We start from the raw sequence: 19,171 nt of genomic DNA, 5'->3' as shown, positions 1-19,171 counted from the left end.
AGCTGGCATAGCAGTGCCAGGCACTCCCAGACCTCATGACATCAGGGGCCTGAGCACCTCCTTAGCCTTTGAGAAAAACATGGCAGTAGGACAAATCCTGCGAGCAGGTACTTGGTCGAGCCAGTCAACCTTTACTGCCCACTACCTCAAGGATTACTCAAGGAAATCCTTGGACGGGTACTCCATTGGAACAGTCATCTCCGCCCTCCAAGCGGTATAACGATAATCCCCAGGCACACTCAAGACTAGCGACCGGTAGGCACAAGTGCGGTTCTCCTACCTCCTACCCAGTTGCTTACTTGCCTCTTCGGGGGGGTACCGTCTGTTCCCAGGAATCACTCATTCTTCACGACTACACGTCGAGAAGAAACGTCGAAAGAAGATTTTCTAAAGGTGAGTTCCTAGACACTAACGTGAATTATTTGAATATTTACCCTCGCTTCCGCTCTCTGGTAGGTCTCGTTATCCTGAGGCCTGTTGGCCTCCACGACCGGGTCAGTGGGTCAGATTGGCACTCCCGCCTCCTAAAGTGTAAGGCTCCTAAAGAAAGTAGTTCGAAGGTAAGTATTCGTGTTGGAACAAATCAAAAATTTTAAATAATTTTTATTTTTCCTAACATACTTACCGAGAACGTGACCTGGCTAACGGGCGACCTACCGTTAATCCTACCCTCGGGGCACATTCCTGGATGCCGGGGGTAAGAGCTACTGAGAGCGCGGAACGGGGGGGGGGTATATATTCAAATCTCTGGTCGTAGAGAGAGATAACCAGTGATCTCCTAAAGAAAGTAGTTCTCGGTAAGTATGTTAGGAAAAATAAAAATTATTTAAAATTTTTGATATATATATATGCCTGTGTTTGTCTGTTTGTCAAGGTCAGCTTCAGGAGGTGGTGATATTAAGCTGAATTTACATGGTCAAACGGTTTGTCGAACCTGCTTGTCAAATGGTTTGAAGAGGTGGAGTTGTCCACAAATGTAGAAGGTTTGGGGACAATGAAGCCCTGCCCACAAAAGTCAGGAGAGAACAGACTTTCTTCAAACAGTTCGACAGCCAAATACCCCGTTCACATGTTCGAACATCACTTCAAACACTACCGCGCTTGACCATTTAAACCCGTCTTTAGAGATTGCATAGTTGCTGGTAACTCAGTAAACTGTTGGCCAAGGAGTTGATAGGGATTGTGCTAAAGTTATTGGGTCCTTTGACTGGCCAAACAGTACTACATTGGATCCCTCTCCTTTGCCTACACATACACTGAATAGTCTGGCCTAATCTTTACACTTTCTCCTCATACACCTGACAACACCGAGATTATCAAACAATTCTTCTTCCCTCAAAGGGTTAACTACTGCAGTGTAATTGTTCAGTAGCTACTTTCCTTTAGGTAAGGGTAGAAGAGAGATTTTAGCTATGGTAAGCAGCTCTTCTAGAAAAAACACCAAAATCTAACCATTGTTCACTAGTCTTTGGTAATGCCATAGCCTCTGTACCATGGCCTTCCGCTGTCATGGATTAGAGTTCTCTAGCTTGGGGATACACTCGGCCATGCTGTTCTATCTTATTTCTCTTCCTCTTGTTTTTTTTTTTGACGTTTTTATAATTTGTAAGTGAAGAGTTATCAGAAACTTGAGCTCAAGGTTTCAAATGCACATGCGGTAATAACAACCTCATAGATTACACAGACGAAGACATCCAAGATGTGGTTTTATCAAGAGTTGCTGACGTAAATATCTGCCGTGAAGCCCTTAGTGTTGAAGATATGCAACACAAATCCATTAACTGGGGTCATTGCTTTTGTACACAATTTTTTTTTAGCCATTTCCTTGCCCTTGACCAAAGCAATGACCCCATTGATTGGATTTGCATTGCATATCTTTAACACTAGGGGCTTCACGGCGGATATCAACATCGGCAACTTCTGACAGAAACACATCTTGGATGGCTCTGTGTGTGTAATCTATGAGGTCGTTATTACCACTGGTGTATCTGTATGAAACCTTGCACTCACAAGTTTTTGATAACTCTTCAATATGTGAAGGATCTGATTTATAGCCTAGTTTGTAATAATAGTAATATGTTGGGACACGAGCATTTGAGGTTTTGATGGTTCAAGACACTAAACTTACTAAGGTCTCAGGCTTGGAGCTACAGTATCTGCAGATGTTTAAAGAGGAATGACACTATAAGAAGTTCAAAGAAATCACAGTGTCATTTCTAGATTCATAGGCAATGAGTCTCATTGCTAGAGTCCTAGGAATCATTGACAAAATTTGTTCTAAAGTGAGAGATGGATATTGCATTAAAGTAAAAATTTCGGTCAGCTTAATAAGAGAAGAGAAACTAGAAAGGATTAGAAGTAAAGTGTTGTATCCAAAACATGTAAATTGCCTGGATTTGCCATAAATTATGGTGATAGTCATATCTAAAATAATTTGATGAGATCACCGAATATTGTATTCATAGGATTTTTCCCTTATTTTATTTGATGTTAAAGGAATGACTAGTATTTAAGCCCCCAAAATCTTTGATAGAGATTGGTGATATTAGTGAAAGTGTTATCTATCCTTGTTAAATGCTGTAGAAGTATTTTTTTTTTTGTGTATCCCGATCATTAATCAATTGGTGACTGTGCAGTACAAGATCAATTAGTGTTTATTAATACAGTATATTCAGCTAGATATTTGGATACGATTGAAAACTCTTAACTCAACAAAAATTTGATAAGGCTTGTGTATATATATGTATTAGTAATCCCATATGCTATTGATGTACTTTTACAGTTTAATGCTTCATCACTATTGCTCATAAAAAAAAATGCTTTAAACCAGTCTAAAGTATTTCCTTGTAAGATTTTCATACCTTATTAAATACATCGTTCACCATAAATATTGTAAAATAACTAAAATGTGGTATGCTGTACTTTTAGAGTAGCATGTAAATATTAAATAACATAAAATTCTTTATTCTAGGTATACTGATCCTGAATTTAGTCTGCAGAGATGAGAATTTGAAAGCAGAAGTTTTAGGCGATGTCAAAGCAGTTTTCACCAGTGTTTTGTGTCAACAGATTCCAGAGGAAGTAAATTGCATTCTGCTTTGCAGCAATTCTTTACCAGAGATGAAAAACAAATGGGAAAAAGGTCTGCAAGTGGTTAATAGCTCCCTGAAAGAACAACAGAAATCTAAAGCTAATATAATCAACATGATGGAATATAAAGCTAATGTAAAAGTTTTAAGTCCCTGATTGTTGGATCTTAGTTTAATAAATTACTTTTAATATATTTTCTTAAAACTTATTTTATCATTTACACATCATTATAGTGCAACCAGATTTATTAACATTTATGGTTTTTGTGTACAAAGTGGCATTATAGTTATTTGAGAATATATGATTTCTTTTGAAGTGTGATAGGTTATGCTCACTAGAAAATAGAAGCCACAAGTCTCTGACTCGTTCCCACTTAGACCTTGCATTGTGGGAACGACGATGCTGATCCTTCGCTTCGATGTCCGTAACTGTGTCAGCTTGATCCAGGATGAGTAGTGCGGTTCAGCTACTCCTCATTTCCTCTCCAGAGGAGAGAAGGAAGATGCCAGGGACTCCTGAAGATGACTCTTTCAGCAGAATCCTTGGTGTACTGGTCGACTGTAGAGGTAGGACACCTTCCACAATCGCCTAGGGAACTGCTCTGATAAGGGCGTTGAACCAAGGTTCTTTGGCCAATGCGGCGCTGGCCGAGACTTCCCCTGAGAGGATCGAAGCTGAGGGTTTCTGTTAAGGTAGGATTTTCCTGCCTGGACCATTCAACAGCCGGACAGAAGAAAAAGCGGATAGCTGCGGCTTTAAAGGCTCCATTATACAGGGAACGGAACAGGGCGGCTGCCTGTTTGTGCTCTTTGGGTTCCCTAAAGGTAAGGTCGTCATGAGTCATCTTTCCGGCGAGATGTTCTTGGAAAACGGTGATCACGGGTAGATCTGTGGGAAACAGATTTTAGCTCTAAGGGTGAATGACGATCTTTATTTTATGGTCGGCGCTTTTGAGCTGGAGAATGAAAGGAAGAAAGGTTACGAGGCACTGGCAAACGGCGGGTTGGCGAGTGCCGTGTCTGAACGACTGTGTCTGATCTGAAGATCACCTGGCAAACAACTCCTGGTTGGCAAATAGCTAGGAACTGGCGAGCCGTTAGTCACAGGAGAACGGAGAGCGACGAGCAGCTGTTAAGTGATGAGCTGCAGGTGAACAGCGAGCAGCAGGAGAATGACAGATAACTATCGAATGTTTAATAGGAGGAGATCGGGAAGTCGGTGAACAACTAGCTGCCAAAGAATGACGAGCAGCTAACAATCGACAGAGGCTGGCGAATTGTGAGCTGTTGGCGAGAAGCTAGAGAATGATGAACACCTGGTGGTTTACAAGTTACAAGTGAGTGATGAGAAGCTGAGGACTGCGAACAGTCAGCGAACCACGAACTGCCGGAGCTCGAAGGGCAGTCGGAGAATCCTGAGATTCTCTGGCAGATTGCGAACCACAAACAGCTGTCAGGTGGTGGGAGGTCGGAGAGTGATGGTGGTCAAGCAAACCCCATAAGTCTGGCTAACAGAGAGTCTGAGGAGAGTCCAATACGAAAGGCGACGGTCAGTAACCAGCAAGCAGACGGCAAGGCTGACGATCCCTCGGCGAGAGCTGAGGAGTGGGCGAGCGGCGAGGTCCTAGAGAGTGGCGATCCTCCGAAGGGGATCATTCCGCACCTGTAGGCGATGAGCCAAACGGACATCTCTTTGCCACAGGCGAAGAAGTGTGTTTGAGGTAACGAGGAGAGCCACAAACTCTATGAGTGAGGCACTGATGATAACGAACCTCTGCTGGGGAGGACTGCTCAGCAAGACGATCTCTAGCAAGTCTTCGGAGGGGTGTGTCTATGGTGGTTATAACTCGCAAGCGGTAGGTGACCACCCACAGGAGACCTGCCAAGGACTTTGCTCCATCCATGACGGAAGAGTTGGCCCAGCATGGGGGAGAGCAAAGTTTTTGGCGACGAAACTGTAACTGCCGATGAAATGTATCTGTCAGCAATTCTCCCCCGTAAGGGGAAAGGTTGCTAGACAGGTAATGAAAGGAAGATCTCCCTTGGTTGGGAGAGAAGCCCAAAACCTAGGGAGGATAACTCTCCCTCGGAAGGGAAAGTTGTCCAACCCTTGGAGGTGGACCTCTGGGCAGTGCTCTTTGCTTCCCGTCAACAAGCATTGTTCAAGTTGAAGGTCTGCAACAAGTGCTAACTGTGAAAACGTAGCCAAAACTAGTTTCTCGAAGTCAGCCTGCTAATCAGGAGCTTTCACAGGTGCAGGAGAACAGTACTGTGATGGTGCTGGGACAGCAGATTCCACAGGAACGAACGGCTCTGCTCTTCCACGTCAGCTGACTTAGCTGAACGAAGAAGTGTGGCATCGCTAGCTGAGGAATTATGAAAGCAAAACAGACTCAGGAGGAGCGCCTAATCTGCGGAAGGAAAAGTTGTCTCCCGAGAGAACAGGAACATATTAAGGACGGCGCACTCCCTACGACGGCCGATATTGTCGGGAGAAAGAGAGCGGATGCATGAAAACTGTTAAAAAAAAAATTAATTCATTCAGCTGATAAAGCAAACTACTCGGGAGACCCATTCAACCCTCCAGTGGGAAGGGGGTTTCCCGAGGTGGAGTGGACAAGCTAAAGGTCATGCGATCTCTCCACCAGCTAAGAAAGGCTGTTGGTCCATCGTCGCATGAAGGAAAGCAGCGTCGAGAGCTGAAAAAGTTGATAACATAAATTTATGAAGAAAACCATTTGGGAGCACAACTTAACCCACGAACGGGAAAGGTGTGCCCCCACAGAGGATCTGCCAGCCGCCCCTGGAATTAGGAAGAGCAGCGTTGTCAGTGAGAAAGAACAAAACCGAAGCCAAGCTCTCAGAAGGGTGCAAGTAGAATCCTCCAAGAACATGTAGGAGGAGTATCTAAATGATGGCGACTCCCCTGCAGCGGCGGCTGAGTCACTCAGAAGGCCTCCAGCCTACGGGTTGTGCGTCGTTCAAACAGCAACATTTACTTTAAAGATAAAAGAAAAACAAGATTAAAATGGCCAGTATGTTGGAGCGGGAAGAGAGACGTTGTCTCTCTCTCGAGCCAAGAGTAAAGTGGGTTTCACAGCTCAAGTGTGTGAGCGAGCGGGGTTGCTACTAACCCCACCCCCTACTAACTAATGGATGGGTGGTTAACCCTCACTAAAAGTCTAATGGCTCGTCTTTTAGCTTCGCCGAAAGTAATGCCCCCTATAAATAGCGTTGGTTTGTATTTAGTGATGGAACAATTCTGAAGTGGATAATACTTTTTGCACCATTCTCAAACTTTGTTATGAAGTAGACGGAAGGAGAAACTGAGCTTTTCCCCTTATAATACAACATTAGGTTAAATTTCCTCTTATTTAGTTACCCTTGATGTAAAATGGTGACTTGCATTCTTAGGCAAAACAAAAAGTTCTTTAGGAGATTTTAATTGCTTGAATTTTGGTATCTACCAAATGGAACCATGTTGGTAAGTTAACCAGCTTGACAAACGACATACTGTATGGTCTTAGAGAAGAAGGATGCTAGGTGACCGTTATCTGCACCCCTGTCGAAAATATAGCGTGTGCTACTAGGACATTGCGTGTTGCAAAATCTTCGGAAATGGTGGCTAAGGCTGTCTTTGGGTCCCGACTTTTGATGGCATGATATGTCTTCTGCCCTGAATCAAAGGTCAAGTTGGGAGTCGAGTAGGGTCTGAACCAACTTGGTTGGTGATAGGGCTAGCTTATCGTGTATACTGCCTAGTTCTACACTGACAAACTGCTAAGTACACACTTCTACAATCTCATCTTGAAAGTTAGGCTGAAAAGGAAACTGAATATTCTGGTCATTAGAATTGGATTTATGAATTTGGGCCGTAAGGGTCAGCATATGGCCCTCGGAGTTTTTCAGTACCCATGTGCAACTGGTGGGAAAACCATCATATTTACTCTGATATTTACTTTGTAAAGTAAGTTATGAGAGGTTAGGCAGCAAGATAGAAGAAAGAAAGCAGGAACATCAGTATTAAAGACAGTTAAAAAGTTGAGTGCAATTTGTATCTGAAAGGATGCCACAAAGAATTTCAAGTGATGCCTGCAGTGCATGACTAAGGGTAAACTGACAAAGTAACCGCTCCCCTCCGGGTTCTAATTATGAGGCCCGAAGGGTGCCTGGTAAAATTAATATCCTGACCTAAAGGGTCACTTTATGTAAAACCCCTTACACTGTTCTCCCTCTTACTTTACCTTAATGATTCCTAAATCACAATGTTTTCTGTTACACACAATGTTCTTCTATTACTACATTTCCTTCTTAAAAACCAGGAACATCGGAATTAAGGATTATTCTATTCCCAGGGAAGGCAAGCCACAACCCACTCCCAAATCTACACTTGCTTTTTCAATTGTTCCGGTATCACTAGAACTATCAGCACTGAAAAAATTTATCCTAACCCTCGTTCTAAACTTAGCTTACCTATCCATCTTATGTTATTCCACAAAACCACAATAGATCATCTACTTGGTGCTATCCCTTCACCTAAAACACATTTCCTTTTAAGGGCACACTGTCTACAAAGTAAGTACTTAGTGTAGTTCAAAAGCTCTCTTAATAAGATTTTTAATCTTACAAACAGAGTAAACCCATGCTCTAAAGAATTTAGAATACATAGGTATAAAATCAACACTGGATAAATTGAACTACACTGTATTTCAATATACATTAATTACACCTCATCTAAAATATTTTACAGTTCATAAATTATTATTAAAACATTAACATATTCATTATGGGATGCTATGCATGTGTTACATTAGCATTGCTATTATCAGCAATTAACTTTGACTTATCGGCATTGCTATTATCAGCACTTAACTTCGACTGATATTCAAGTAATATTCTTTCCTTATGTTTTTCAATCAAAGCTTCCAGGTTCTCCAAAGGTTTATAGAACACGTGAACACACTGTGCACCAGCCATCATTGAAAGATAAGCAGCAACGGAAAACTGGATGTATCGTCCCCAACCTACACCAGCTGGCATTTTGCTAATGATTTGTATGATACAATATAAATAGTCTTAAAACAATATTATGATAAATACTGTTTTCTTTGATAAAAATTAACAGTATTACATCACATGGGAATTTTTCCCTCGTTACGAAGTTCTTGCAATGCAATCTCACTTGCCTGTCGTTTTTTGTAAGTACGATCTGTAAATAAAGAGAAAATTTGTTTGAAAATTACTTCTATAAAGTTAACAAGATTATAATATATTTCCTTAAATTTCCTAAGGCGACATTCTTGTCTAATGTACTCTTATGGCAACTGCTAATTGTATTACAGATTTTTTTTGTGAACAATGCATAGTACTTTTTGTCAATTCTATAAAAGATATAGAACTAGAGTTCTTATCATTAATGAAAAATAAAATTTCAATAGCACCTGCACTGAAATGATTATCTATGAAAACAGAATAAGCAAGAATCATTTCCTCTGCTAAAAGATAAGTTCCATGTATCTGACCTCTGAATAGTAACCTTAAGTGCGATATAGACTATCCATTCAGTTTTTAATTATATATACAGTTTGATTATATCTTTATTCCATTATTAAACCTTGAACATAAGTAGGCTGACACATGACGTCATTTCTCCCTGGCTAAAAGCCATGAGCCTGTCGGCAATGGTTAATAGCTTGTTCTATTTGGAAGCAAGTATGGAAATGAATTACAGTAATGATCAGAATTTTAATAAATTTTATTATTCCTATACTCTCCTATTGTTCAGGGTGCTTCTTTATTGAAGCTTGGTTTAATAACTATGTTTATGCTAAAACTAAAATTTCCAGTTTTCTTTCCTTATAATAACATTACCCCCCCTAGTGCAGTATCATAACAGTCTGGCGGATAATGGAAGTTACCGTACAGGTACTAGGTATGCAGCTAATTCTAAAGCGGGGTTTACACGGGCGAGCAGCTCGTCGAGCTTGGCTCGACAACCCTGTGTTTGAATTGATGTTCGAGCTATAAACGGGCTACTTGGTTGTCGAGCGCGCTCGTCGAGCGGCTCGATGAAAGTCAGGCTCATCTTGACTTTTGTGGGCGGAGCTACATTGTTTGATGAGCGGTGTGAACGGGTGTCGAGCATCGAACCTCAGTTGTTATTCAAACCTGCGAGAGGAAACATCATCAAAGAAATGCATAATTGCTGCCATTAATGAAAGTAAGAATGAGAAGGAAGTCGTACTTGATTTCATACATGCATATCGAGCTCATCCAGCTTTATGGAAAGTTAAATCAAAAGACTATTCCAATAAAGTAGCCAGAAACAAAGGAATAGCGGACACTCGGTCTTTCATGTGGAGTTATGGCCTTCCTCATAGTAATGAAAGGGCTGACACGATTCGGTAGATCAATGTACGTGTCTTCATCCATACGCAAATAATTGCGCCAGTCATCAGGCTCTAATTTTAAAGCAACAAGCAAGTTGGTATATGAAAATTTCTCTCTTTTGATCTTTTTTTTTCCCCTTCTTAGTGCCACTGCTAAAGCAATGGCTATCGAATCGTCCTGGTCGAGAGACATGTTGACGATGTTTTAGCACGAGGCACACTGAGGCTCGATGTACTGTCTGAAAGCTCTTCGAGCCGTTCTACAAGTAGGTTCAACAACCGGGCTCGGCGAGCTGCTCGGCCGTGTAAACCCCGCTTAACAGTCATGCTTTCTCAATCATAAGGCTCAATACAGTACTACACAGTATTTTATCAGTTTTATTCCAGCTATGACTAGATTGTGGAATGATCTTCCTAACTGGGTAGGTGAAAGTTCAGTTAAATTACAGCAAATGTTTTCATGTTGAACAGCTGACATAAATCTTGCTTTATAGGTTACATATGACAAGTCTAGTCAAGCACTGTTAATGTTATCAAGATATTTTATTTTGATTATTCTTTACTTATATATTTAATTCATTTCCTTTCTACACTGCCATTTTTCCCCATTGAAGCCATTGGGCATATGGCACCCTGCTTTTCAAAGTAGGGTTGTAGCTTAGTAATAATAATAATAACAGTAACATGCCTACCCCTATAGTCAATTATAGAGTTATTCTGGTGGGTGATGGCAACTATCTAGGCGTGGGTACACCATAGTTCTATTTTCTTTCAATCTTGACATCACTAGTCAGCAGGGAGAAGGGGGGGGGGGGGGCATGTTATGAACATCAGGTGATTATGTACAGAAATAATGAACCTTATTACTAAAATTCTGGTTTTCTTTATGAAACTATCTGATGTTCATAGCACTGACTCCCGCTCTGATGGAGACGGGTTGGTGAAGGAAAGATATCAGAAAAATAATGTCCTAGATTAATAAACTTATCAATTACCTGAGACTCATCTAAGTCAACAGTAACCAATCATAACCAAAGTTAATTTCATAAACAATCAAGCTCCCAATCAAATTCACACTATCAAGCATTTAAGACAATACACTTATTATATTCTGCAACACCTTTCTCACTGGGAAAATTAATGCTATAACTTAAATAAAATTAAATGACAATAAATTCTTATTTATAATATATTCCCAACTGCACCCAATGTCCAGTAATTTTCAAAGAAAAACAGGTTTCTTGTACTGAATATATAAAGCTTTCTGAAAATAGACCCTGAACATCATTGAGCTGTTGTCAAAAATTCTTTCCAAAGAAAGACTGTTTCTGAAATAAAGAGGGTAGCTGCACCACTACTTTACAAATCTGAACCTTCAAGTCCTTTATTTGATTCTTAATCTAATCCCATGTGCTTCTGTCACTGAACCCTAACAAGAAACAAAATAGCAGTTTGGAAAGTATTAGCTTTCATAAGACAAAGAAATCTACTCTCTGACATATCAATGCCTTTCCTCTCTAAGAGAATGTGAGAAAACTGGACAGTAAGGAGAAAAGGAAAGTTCACCAGAAATATACCTCGCCATCCGTTTCTATCGTTACAACTTTGATCAAATATGGGAACCAATATATGGGAAGTAACCAAAAAGTGTAACTGCACAGGACACTGTCCCAAACATAAAGGAATACACTTGTTCCCTATGCTTACCACACAATTCACTAAAGGTGCTGTAGCCTTTTGAGACTCGTCCGAAAGAATTTTGTCTAAACCATTCAAGTAACCTAAAATAAGGTTATGATCTTGGTGCCCTGCAAATTTTTCTTCTATGAGAACCAAAATAAGCCCTATTATAGAATCTGCTAAAGAGAATTTCAACTAAGCTTCTTATTTTATAACAAACAGCATTTCTTTAGTCGACCAACACAAAAAAAAAACTTGTATTCACAAACTTTCTTTGTATTAAAAATGGTTTCCAGAATAGCTTGATCTGAGGCAATAAATAGGTTATGCAATGATTTGTTCTAAAATCACAAAATTCTTAAGTAATTAGTATTCTTCCTAACCATATAAACCTGATACTTTTAAGAAGAGTATGGCTTCAGCGAAGCTGGAACACCCGTTAAAACTTGTAACAGGTAAACAATAGTTGTCTGTTGGGTGGGAGGTAAGCCATGCGGGGTGGTTGGGGCAGGTAGTGAAACTTGAAGGTCTCAGGCATGTATAGTTGAGAAAAATACAAATTAGTTTAAAAATTTGGGATTTGATACTATATGTAATAGAGTACAAACCATAGATCTTTAATAGTAGTCTAGTCCTAGGGAAGAAGAAGTCCCCTATGACCAATTTGGCCGCTGAACTTACCTGGGAAATGTCAATGTGCTTGGGCTTACAGGAGAAAAAGTCACAGCTCCTGTTAACTTCCTAACTACCTGAGCAGGAAGATGTCACATATGTTGGGCTAGCTCCCTAACAAAAACTGGTAGGCAGTCACTGAAGAATCTATATAACTTAAGATATGAAGTCCAAATGTATGAGTATTTTATGAGAAATTAGTGTGCACACATTCCTTTCATCCTCTCTCTTGAATAGGAGGATGGGAGAGATACTTCAATACGAACCTAATTGTAATGAGAAGTTACTCAGTTGCATAGATTACTTGCATCTAGCGTCCAGTCCGGCAATATAACGGCATTGCTGCTGCACCCCAAGGGAGGAAAAGAAAGAAAAAACAGCTACACATTCTTACCTTGCATATCTAGCCTTACGTCGCAACCATTATCTTATACACGATACTTCTTGTTTTGTCCAGGAGCCAGGGTCACTACATAACTGGTTAAGCAGCTACCACAGATCCCAGGGTACAAGTATCCTGGGACTTGTGGGTATACTCCTGAAGGTAGTGGGTAGTGAAGGTTGTCTGGTACTACCAGACTCCTGCCTTCAACACTTGCACTACAGACAAATTCTTCTTGAAGGTTACTGTTCTTAAAATATTTTATTTTTCCTTGTTTCCTTTCCTCACTGGGCTATTTTCCCTGTTGGGGCCCCTGGGCTTGTAGCATCGTGCTTTACCAACTAGGGTTGCAGCTTAGCAAGTTATAATAATAACAATAATAATGTGGTAGAAAAATACTCTTGACTTTGTGAGCTCATACGCAAGAGGGTTCGACTGTAAGCAATCTGTAAGCAATATGAATGCGTTTGATGGTCTCACGAAGCTGGAATGAAACTGTATTCTTGGATATCAACTTCTTAACCATTCTAAAACTGAGAAGCTTCTGGTGTTATGGTCTGAAGTGCTAAATTCTCTTGAGGTAACTTCATAGGCCCCTCACGGGATATTGAAGCAAGTTATCCCAATGAGTAGTAGCAACTTTGATATTGAAGACTTTCTCCAATCCCTCAGAATGACTTGGCATACGAATTGGCATGCTACTCACCCATTCTTGAGTATCACATCTTAATGATGCTCTCCTCATGGCTTCATATGGCAGCTGCTTGGGAGAGCTGAGAATGCTTGAGACATCAAATTCAGGGGGTCTATGTACTCATGGAGGCAAGACTGCTCGAAGATCCTCATGACCATGGACAACCCCCACGAAGAGGAACGATCTAGGTCCTTTAGTATAAAGACTTGGTTCAAGGTTGAGTTATAGCTTTTCAACACAGAGACAGAGGAGCGTGGGCTCTAGGCTAGACAAATCTGAATTTATCATAATCCCAAAATCATGACAAAATGTTATTTTGATTATAAAATAAATTTTTGAATATACTTACCCGGTGATTATATAGCTGCAACTCTGTTGCTCGACAGACAACTCTACGGAAAAACTCGCCAGCGATCGCTACACAGGTTGCGGGTGTGCCCAACAGCGCCATCTGTCGACCAGATACCCAGCTCTCAATGTAAACAAAGACTCAATTTTCTCCTCGTCCCACTGCGTCTCTATTGGGGAGGAAGGGAGGGTCATTTAATTTATAATCACCGGGTAAGTATATTCAAAAATTTATTTTATAATCAAAATAAAATTTTTCAATATTTAACTTAGCCGGTGATTATATAGCTGATTCACACCCAGGATGGTGGGTAGAGACCAGTAATATATGTTTAAACTTTTATGAGCTAAGAGTTTTTTATTTCATTTTAGAAGTTATCAAAATAACAAAAACAAAATAAATAGGTACCTGGTAAGGAAGTCGACTTGAACAATTACTCTGCCTTTTAAGTACGTCTTCCTTACGGAGCCTCGCGATCCTCTTAGGATGCTGATCAACCCCTAGGATCTGAAGTATCAAGGGTTGCAACCCATACAACAGGACTTCATCAAACCCCTAATCTAGGCGCTCTCAAGAAATGACTTTGACCACCCGCCAAATCAACCAGGATGCGAAAGGCTTCTTAGCCTTCCGGACAACCCAAAAAACAACCATAAAAACATTTCAAGAGAAAGATTAAAAGGGTATGGAATTAGGGAATTGTAGTGGTTGAGCCCTCACCCACTACTGCACTCGCTACTACGAATGGTCCCAGTGTGTAGCAGTCCTCGTAAAGAGACTGGACATTCTTTAGATAAAAAGACGCAAACACTGACTTGCTTCTCCAATAGGTTGCGTCCATTATACTTCGCAGAGATCTATTTTGCTTAAAGGCCACGGAAGTTGCGACAGCTCTAACTTCGTGTGTCCTCACCTTAAGCAATGCTTGGTCTTCCTCACTCAGATGTGAATGAGCTTCTCGTATTAACAGTCTGATAAAGTAGGATAAAGCATTCTTTGACATAGGCAAAGATGGTTTCTTAACTGAACACCATAAAGCTTCAGATTGGCCTCGTAAAGGTTTAGTTCGCTTTAAATAGAACTTAAGAGCTCTCACAGGGCATAAGACTCTTTCTAGTTCATTGCCTACAATCTTCGATAGGCTGGGAATATCGAACGATTTAGGCCAAGGTCGAGAAGGCAGCTCATTTTTGGCTAGAAAACCAAGTTGTAGCGAACATGTAGCTTTTTCTGACGAAAATCCGATGTTCTTGCTGAAGGCATGAATCTCACTGACTCTTTTAGCTGTGGCTAAGCATACCAGGAAAAGTGTCTTTAAAGTGAGATCTTTCAGGGAGGCTGATTGTAGCGGCTCAAACCTGTCTGACATGAGGAATCTTAGTACCACGTCTAAATTCCAACCAGGTGTAACCAAACGACGCTCCTTAGTGGTCTCAAAAGACTTAAGGAGGTCCTGAAGATCTTTATTGTTGGAAAGATCTAAGCCTCTATGCCGGAAGACCGATGCCAACATGCTTCTGTAGCCCTTGATAGTGGGAGCTGAAAGGGATTGTCCTTTTCTCAGGTATAAGAGAAAAACAGCTATTTGAGCTACAGAGGTACTGGTCGAGGATACAGAAACTGACTTGCACCAGTCTCGGAAGACTTCCCACTTCGATTGGTAGACTCTAATGGAAGACGCTCTCCTTGCTCTAGCAATGGCACTGGCTGCTTCCTTCGAAAAGCCTCTAGCTCTTGAGAGTCTTTCGATAGTCTGAAGGCAGTCAGACGAAGAGCGTGGAGGCTTTGGAGTACCTTCTTTACGTGTGGCTGACGTAGAAGGTCTACCCTTAGAGGAAGACTACTGGGAACGTCTACTAACCATCGAAGTACAGTATCTCGGTGAACCATTCTCTCGCGGGCCAGAGGGAAGCAACTAACGTCAACCTTGTCCCTTCGTGAGAGGCGAACTTCTGCAGTACCTTGTTGACAATCTTGAACGGTGGGAATGCGTAGAGATCCAGATGTGACCAATCTAGGAGGAAAGCATCTATATGTATTGCTGCTGGGTCCGGGACTGGAGAGCAATAGATTGGAAGCCTCTTGGTCAGCGAGGTTGCAAAGAGATCTATGGATGGTTTACCCTAAGTGGCCCAAAGTCTTTTGCACACATCCTTGTGGAGGGTCCATTCGGTTGGAATTACTTGCCCTTTCCGACTGAGACAATCTGCTATGACGTTCAAGTTGCCTTGGATGAACCTCGTTACTAGGGAGATGTCTTGACCTTTTGACCAGATGAGCAGGTCCCTTGCGATCTCGTACAACGTCAGTGAGTGGGTACCTCCTTGTTTGGAGAAGTACGCCAAGGCCGTGGTGTTGTCCGAGTTAACTTCCACCACTTTGCCTCGAAGGAGAGACTTGAAGCTTTTCAAGGCCAGATGTACTGCCAACAGCTCCTTGCAGTTGATATGCATGCTCCTCTGACTCGAGTTCCACAGTCCTGAGCATTCCCGACCGTCTAGTGTCGCGCCCCAGCCCACGTCCGATGCGTCCGAGAAGAGAACGTGGTTGGGAGTCTGAACAGCCAGGGGAAGACCCTCTCTTAGGTTGATATTGTCCTTCCACCAAGTCAGACAAGACTTTATCTTTTCGGAAACCGGGATCGAGACCGCTTCTAGCGTCTTGTCCTTTTTCCAGTGAAAAGCTAGATGGTATGAAGAGGACGGAGATGTAGTCTTCCTAGTGACACAAATTGTTCCACGGATGACAGCGTCCCTACCAGACTCATCCACAGCCTGACTGAGCAGCGTTCCTTCTTCAGCATCTTCTGGATGGATAGCAGGGCTTGATCTATTCTGGGGGCTGATCGTCTTGTTGTTCAGCAACGTCCTCATCAGAGGGTTCCTCATCCGAAAACTGATGAGGAAATGGCAACGGAGTGGGCAACGTCTGGCTCGCTGAGTCCGGTCGCACTGGTGCATGCGTGACGGAGCCGGACGCAACATCATGGAACTGCTGCACAGTCTGTGAACTGTCAACAACCATGGGTGCGCGAGGAAGCACAGCGTCAACCCGAGACTGTCTAGACCGTCTGGGTTGTGCAGTCAACACCCTACCGGGTTGCTGAGGTTGACGCACTGCGTCAAAACAAGTCACCTCTGCTGGTTGTTGAACGTCCTGAACGTCAACAACCACCTCCGAGCGTCGCTTAACGACAACGTGCGGTTGGCAACCCACACTGGGTCGCATCGGTGGAGGAACCACCTCAACTGGCAGACGCGAGTAGGTTACCTCAGCGTCAACAGGGCGCACAACCGACCGGTTGGAAGGTTGTTGGCCAGAAGGTTCGGTAGCAACCTTCTCCGCATTAAAGTCCTCTATCAAGAACGCAAGCTTGGACTGCATGTCTTGCAGCAAAGCCCATTTAGGGTCTACGGGAGCAGGTGCGGCCACAGACGGGGTTAGCGACTGAGGCGGTACCGCTTTCCATCCCTGAAAGCCTTGTTAATGCATGACATAATTGTACAGCAAAACTTCAAAGGCTCGAAAACAGCTGTGAAGTTGACCTGTAAGAAACTTGGAGCGTCTCCTGGCCAGGCGCCAGGGAGAGTCTACGAGATTTGAGAAGTCTATCTGGGCAGAGGCATGAACTCCCAAGCCGAGAACTTCTCTCGTGTCATATCAGACTCTCGCTCTATAAGCCAGTTTAAAAGAAGGGAAAGCAAAGGCTGTATCCCCCAAACTCCTCCTGGTGAAAAACCAGTCGCCTAGCCAACGTAAAGCTCTCTAGGAGAGCGAGAGAGCACTAGCTTAAAAACAACGGCTTCGAAGTAGCTAGGCCTAGTGTAAGCTCTGACGTTTAGGCGAACGAGGAGCAGCAGTTACAAAAAGATCCGGACAAAGATCCTTAAAAAATCATCATGATTTAATTAAAGTCCATAGGGGGCTAAGCAGCTTTAGGCTCCTCTCCATCTGACAGAGTCCTCAAGGGAATATCAGTAGGAGGGGGAACAGCAACTTCCTCATCTACAGGAACCTTGTCCGATAAAAGCTGAGTCTCAAGCAAGGGAGAGACCTACCGTGGTGGCAATGCTTTACAAGCAGAGTCCACACTCACTGGTGCATTAGTAGCGGACCAGAACGCAACGTCATGTAACTGCTTGACAGTCTGTGAACTGTCAACAACTGAACTGTCAACCACAACAGGTGCGTGAGGACGCACAGCGTCCACTCGAGACTGCATTGACTGCCTAGACTGAGCAGTCAAAACAACTCTAGAATGCGGAGGTTGACGCACAGCGTCAAAACAAGTCAACTCCTATTGTTAGTGAACGTCTTGAACGTCAACAGGAGCATCAGCAAGTGGCCTAACGTCCAAATGCGGCTGAAAAACCACACGAGACCGCATCGAGTGTGGTTCTAAACAACCCGACTGACGTGACTTAGCTACGCCAACGTCAACAGTAAGCACAAAGGAACGTTAGGTTGGCTGAAAGCCAGGATATCGATGAGATAAACGGCTAGACTCAACGGACTAATCGGCAGAATAGTCTTCCATAAGGGAGGCAAGCATATACTGCATGTCTTGCCATACAACCCATTAAGGATCAACGGAAATGGTTGTGGTAAGAGACGAGGGTAACGTCTGTGACCGCAACACTTTGCCAACAAAAAAAGACTCTCGGAGTCTGTGTTACGCTTTTGTTAGGCGGCGAGCAGTTATCCGATGACTGCATAGGGTCAGAGCTGTCCTAATGGCTGTAACCAGGACGCTGGACCTGTCCTGAAAGGACTGACTTTTGCTTAAGGGCTTCGAAACCTTGTGACAGGTTTCTTATGCGAAAAGCCTTCGGATGACGATGAGAAACAACGTCTCTCTCGTCTTATGGTAGGGGAGATCTTGGTAAGATACACCTGATACCATAGAGGGAAAACGTCTGTTCGTTGATCAAGGCCTCTCGAACCCATAAGTCGTTTGACATTACTTCTCCCCTGGGCTTGGGAGCATGCAAGAGGTCCCGGACTAGGTAAACGACAGGCACGAACAGACGAACCCTCGGACGCAACACTGTAACACTTTGCGCATATCACTTTATCACTTCGATTTTCTGTTTTGCACTTATTTCACTGAAATCGAAACTTTTACTGATTTCTACCTGAAACACGCAATTCTACCCTTCATTAAAAGGTAGTAATTGCGAAATCAGTCGTATAATGCAAGCTCATTAATACCAGCAAAAAACAGAAAACAGATTTTAAGATAAATAAATCAGTGGCTGGGAAAGAGACTAAACACTAGTTCATATAAACTACGTTTTCAACCTCTCACCGCACATAGCCTGGGGACGAGAATAAGAAACTAAAAACGTTTTATCCTTCCTCCCCGTACAGTACAGAGACTAGGGACGAGAGTAACTCGAGAACAACGTTACCCGCTTGAACGGAACGTTTTCTCTCCTCTCTCTCCCTCCGTCTCTATCTCTCTCTCTCTTTCTCTCTTGATTTCGCACCTAAGAGAAGAGCCCAATTATATTTCGTCAAAAAAACATGTTATTTGACTAAAGGAAAAAACTGAAAGGTTTTTCAAATAAAAAGTTCCTTTAAAATAGAATTTAAAACATTTAAGCTAAGAAAGAATGAACAAAACGTCAGAATCGATTTACTCTTACTGCAAAGTGAAACCGTGATACACTCTATCTCTATCGTAACGATAGAGCGCATGTTGAACGTCCTGAACGTCAACAACTGCGTAGCATAAACTAAACGTTAGTTCATCTTTGAAAACAGTACGAAGACTATCAAAGAAATTCTTTCATAAAATATTACATTTAAAAAGTTTTAAATCCTTAGCTCTTTAAAAGCTAATTACGATATAAAGGGCTCAACGTTGATTAACTTCGGTTTCCAAGTTAGGACCGCCTACTCTCAGGAAAGGTC

At 42.3% G+C, this 19,171-nt stretch overlaps 1 protein-coding gene across 2 annotated transcripts in view; it reads left to right on the top strand.

Annotated features, from left to right (window-relative positions):
• Positions 1 to 3,294, top strand: part of LOC137621439 (eEF1A lysine and N-terminal methyltransferase) — an 84,276-nt gene extending 80,982 nt beyond the window's left edge. For both annotated transcript variants that reach the window (XM_068351737.1, XM_068351736.1), the window contains exon 13: positions 2,972 to 3,294. In XM_068351737.1, coding sequence (XP_068207838.1) covers positions 2,972 to 3,246 — 275 coding nt within the window. In that variant the 3' untranslated portion in view covers positions 3,247 to 3,294. The remainder of the gene's footprint in view (positions 1 to 2,971) is intronic.
• Positions 3,295 to 19,171: the final 15,877 nt, after the last annotated feature.

This window comes from Palaemon carinicauda, chromosome 28 (assembly GCF_036898095.1).
Source record: "Palaemon carinicauda isolate YSFRI2023 chromosome 28, ASM3689809v2, whole genome shotgun sequence".
In the NCBI taxonomy this organism is placed as follows: domain Eukaryota; kingdom Metazoa; phylum Arthropoda; class Malacostraca; order Decapoda; family Palaemonidae; genus Palaemon; species Palaemon carinicauda.
Note: the sequence above shows the minus strand (reverse complement) of the source record. Positions and strands in the feature narration are given on the sequence as shown.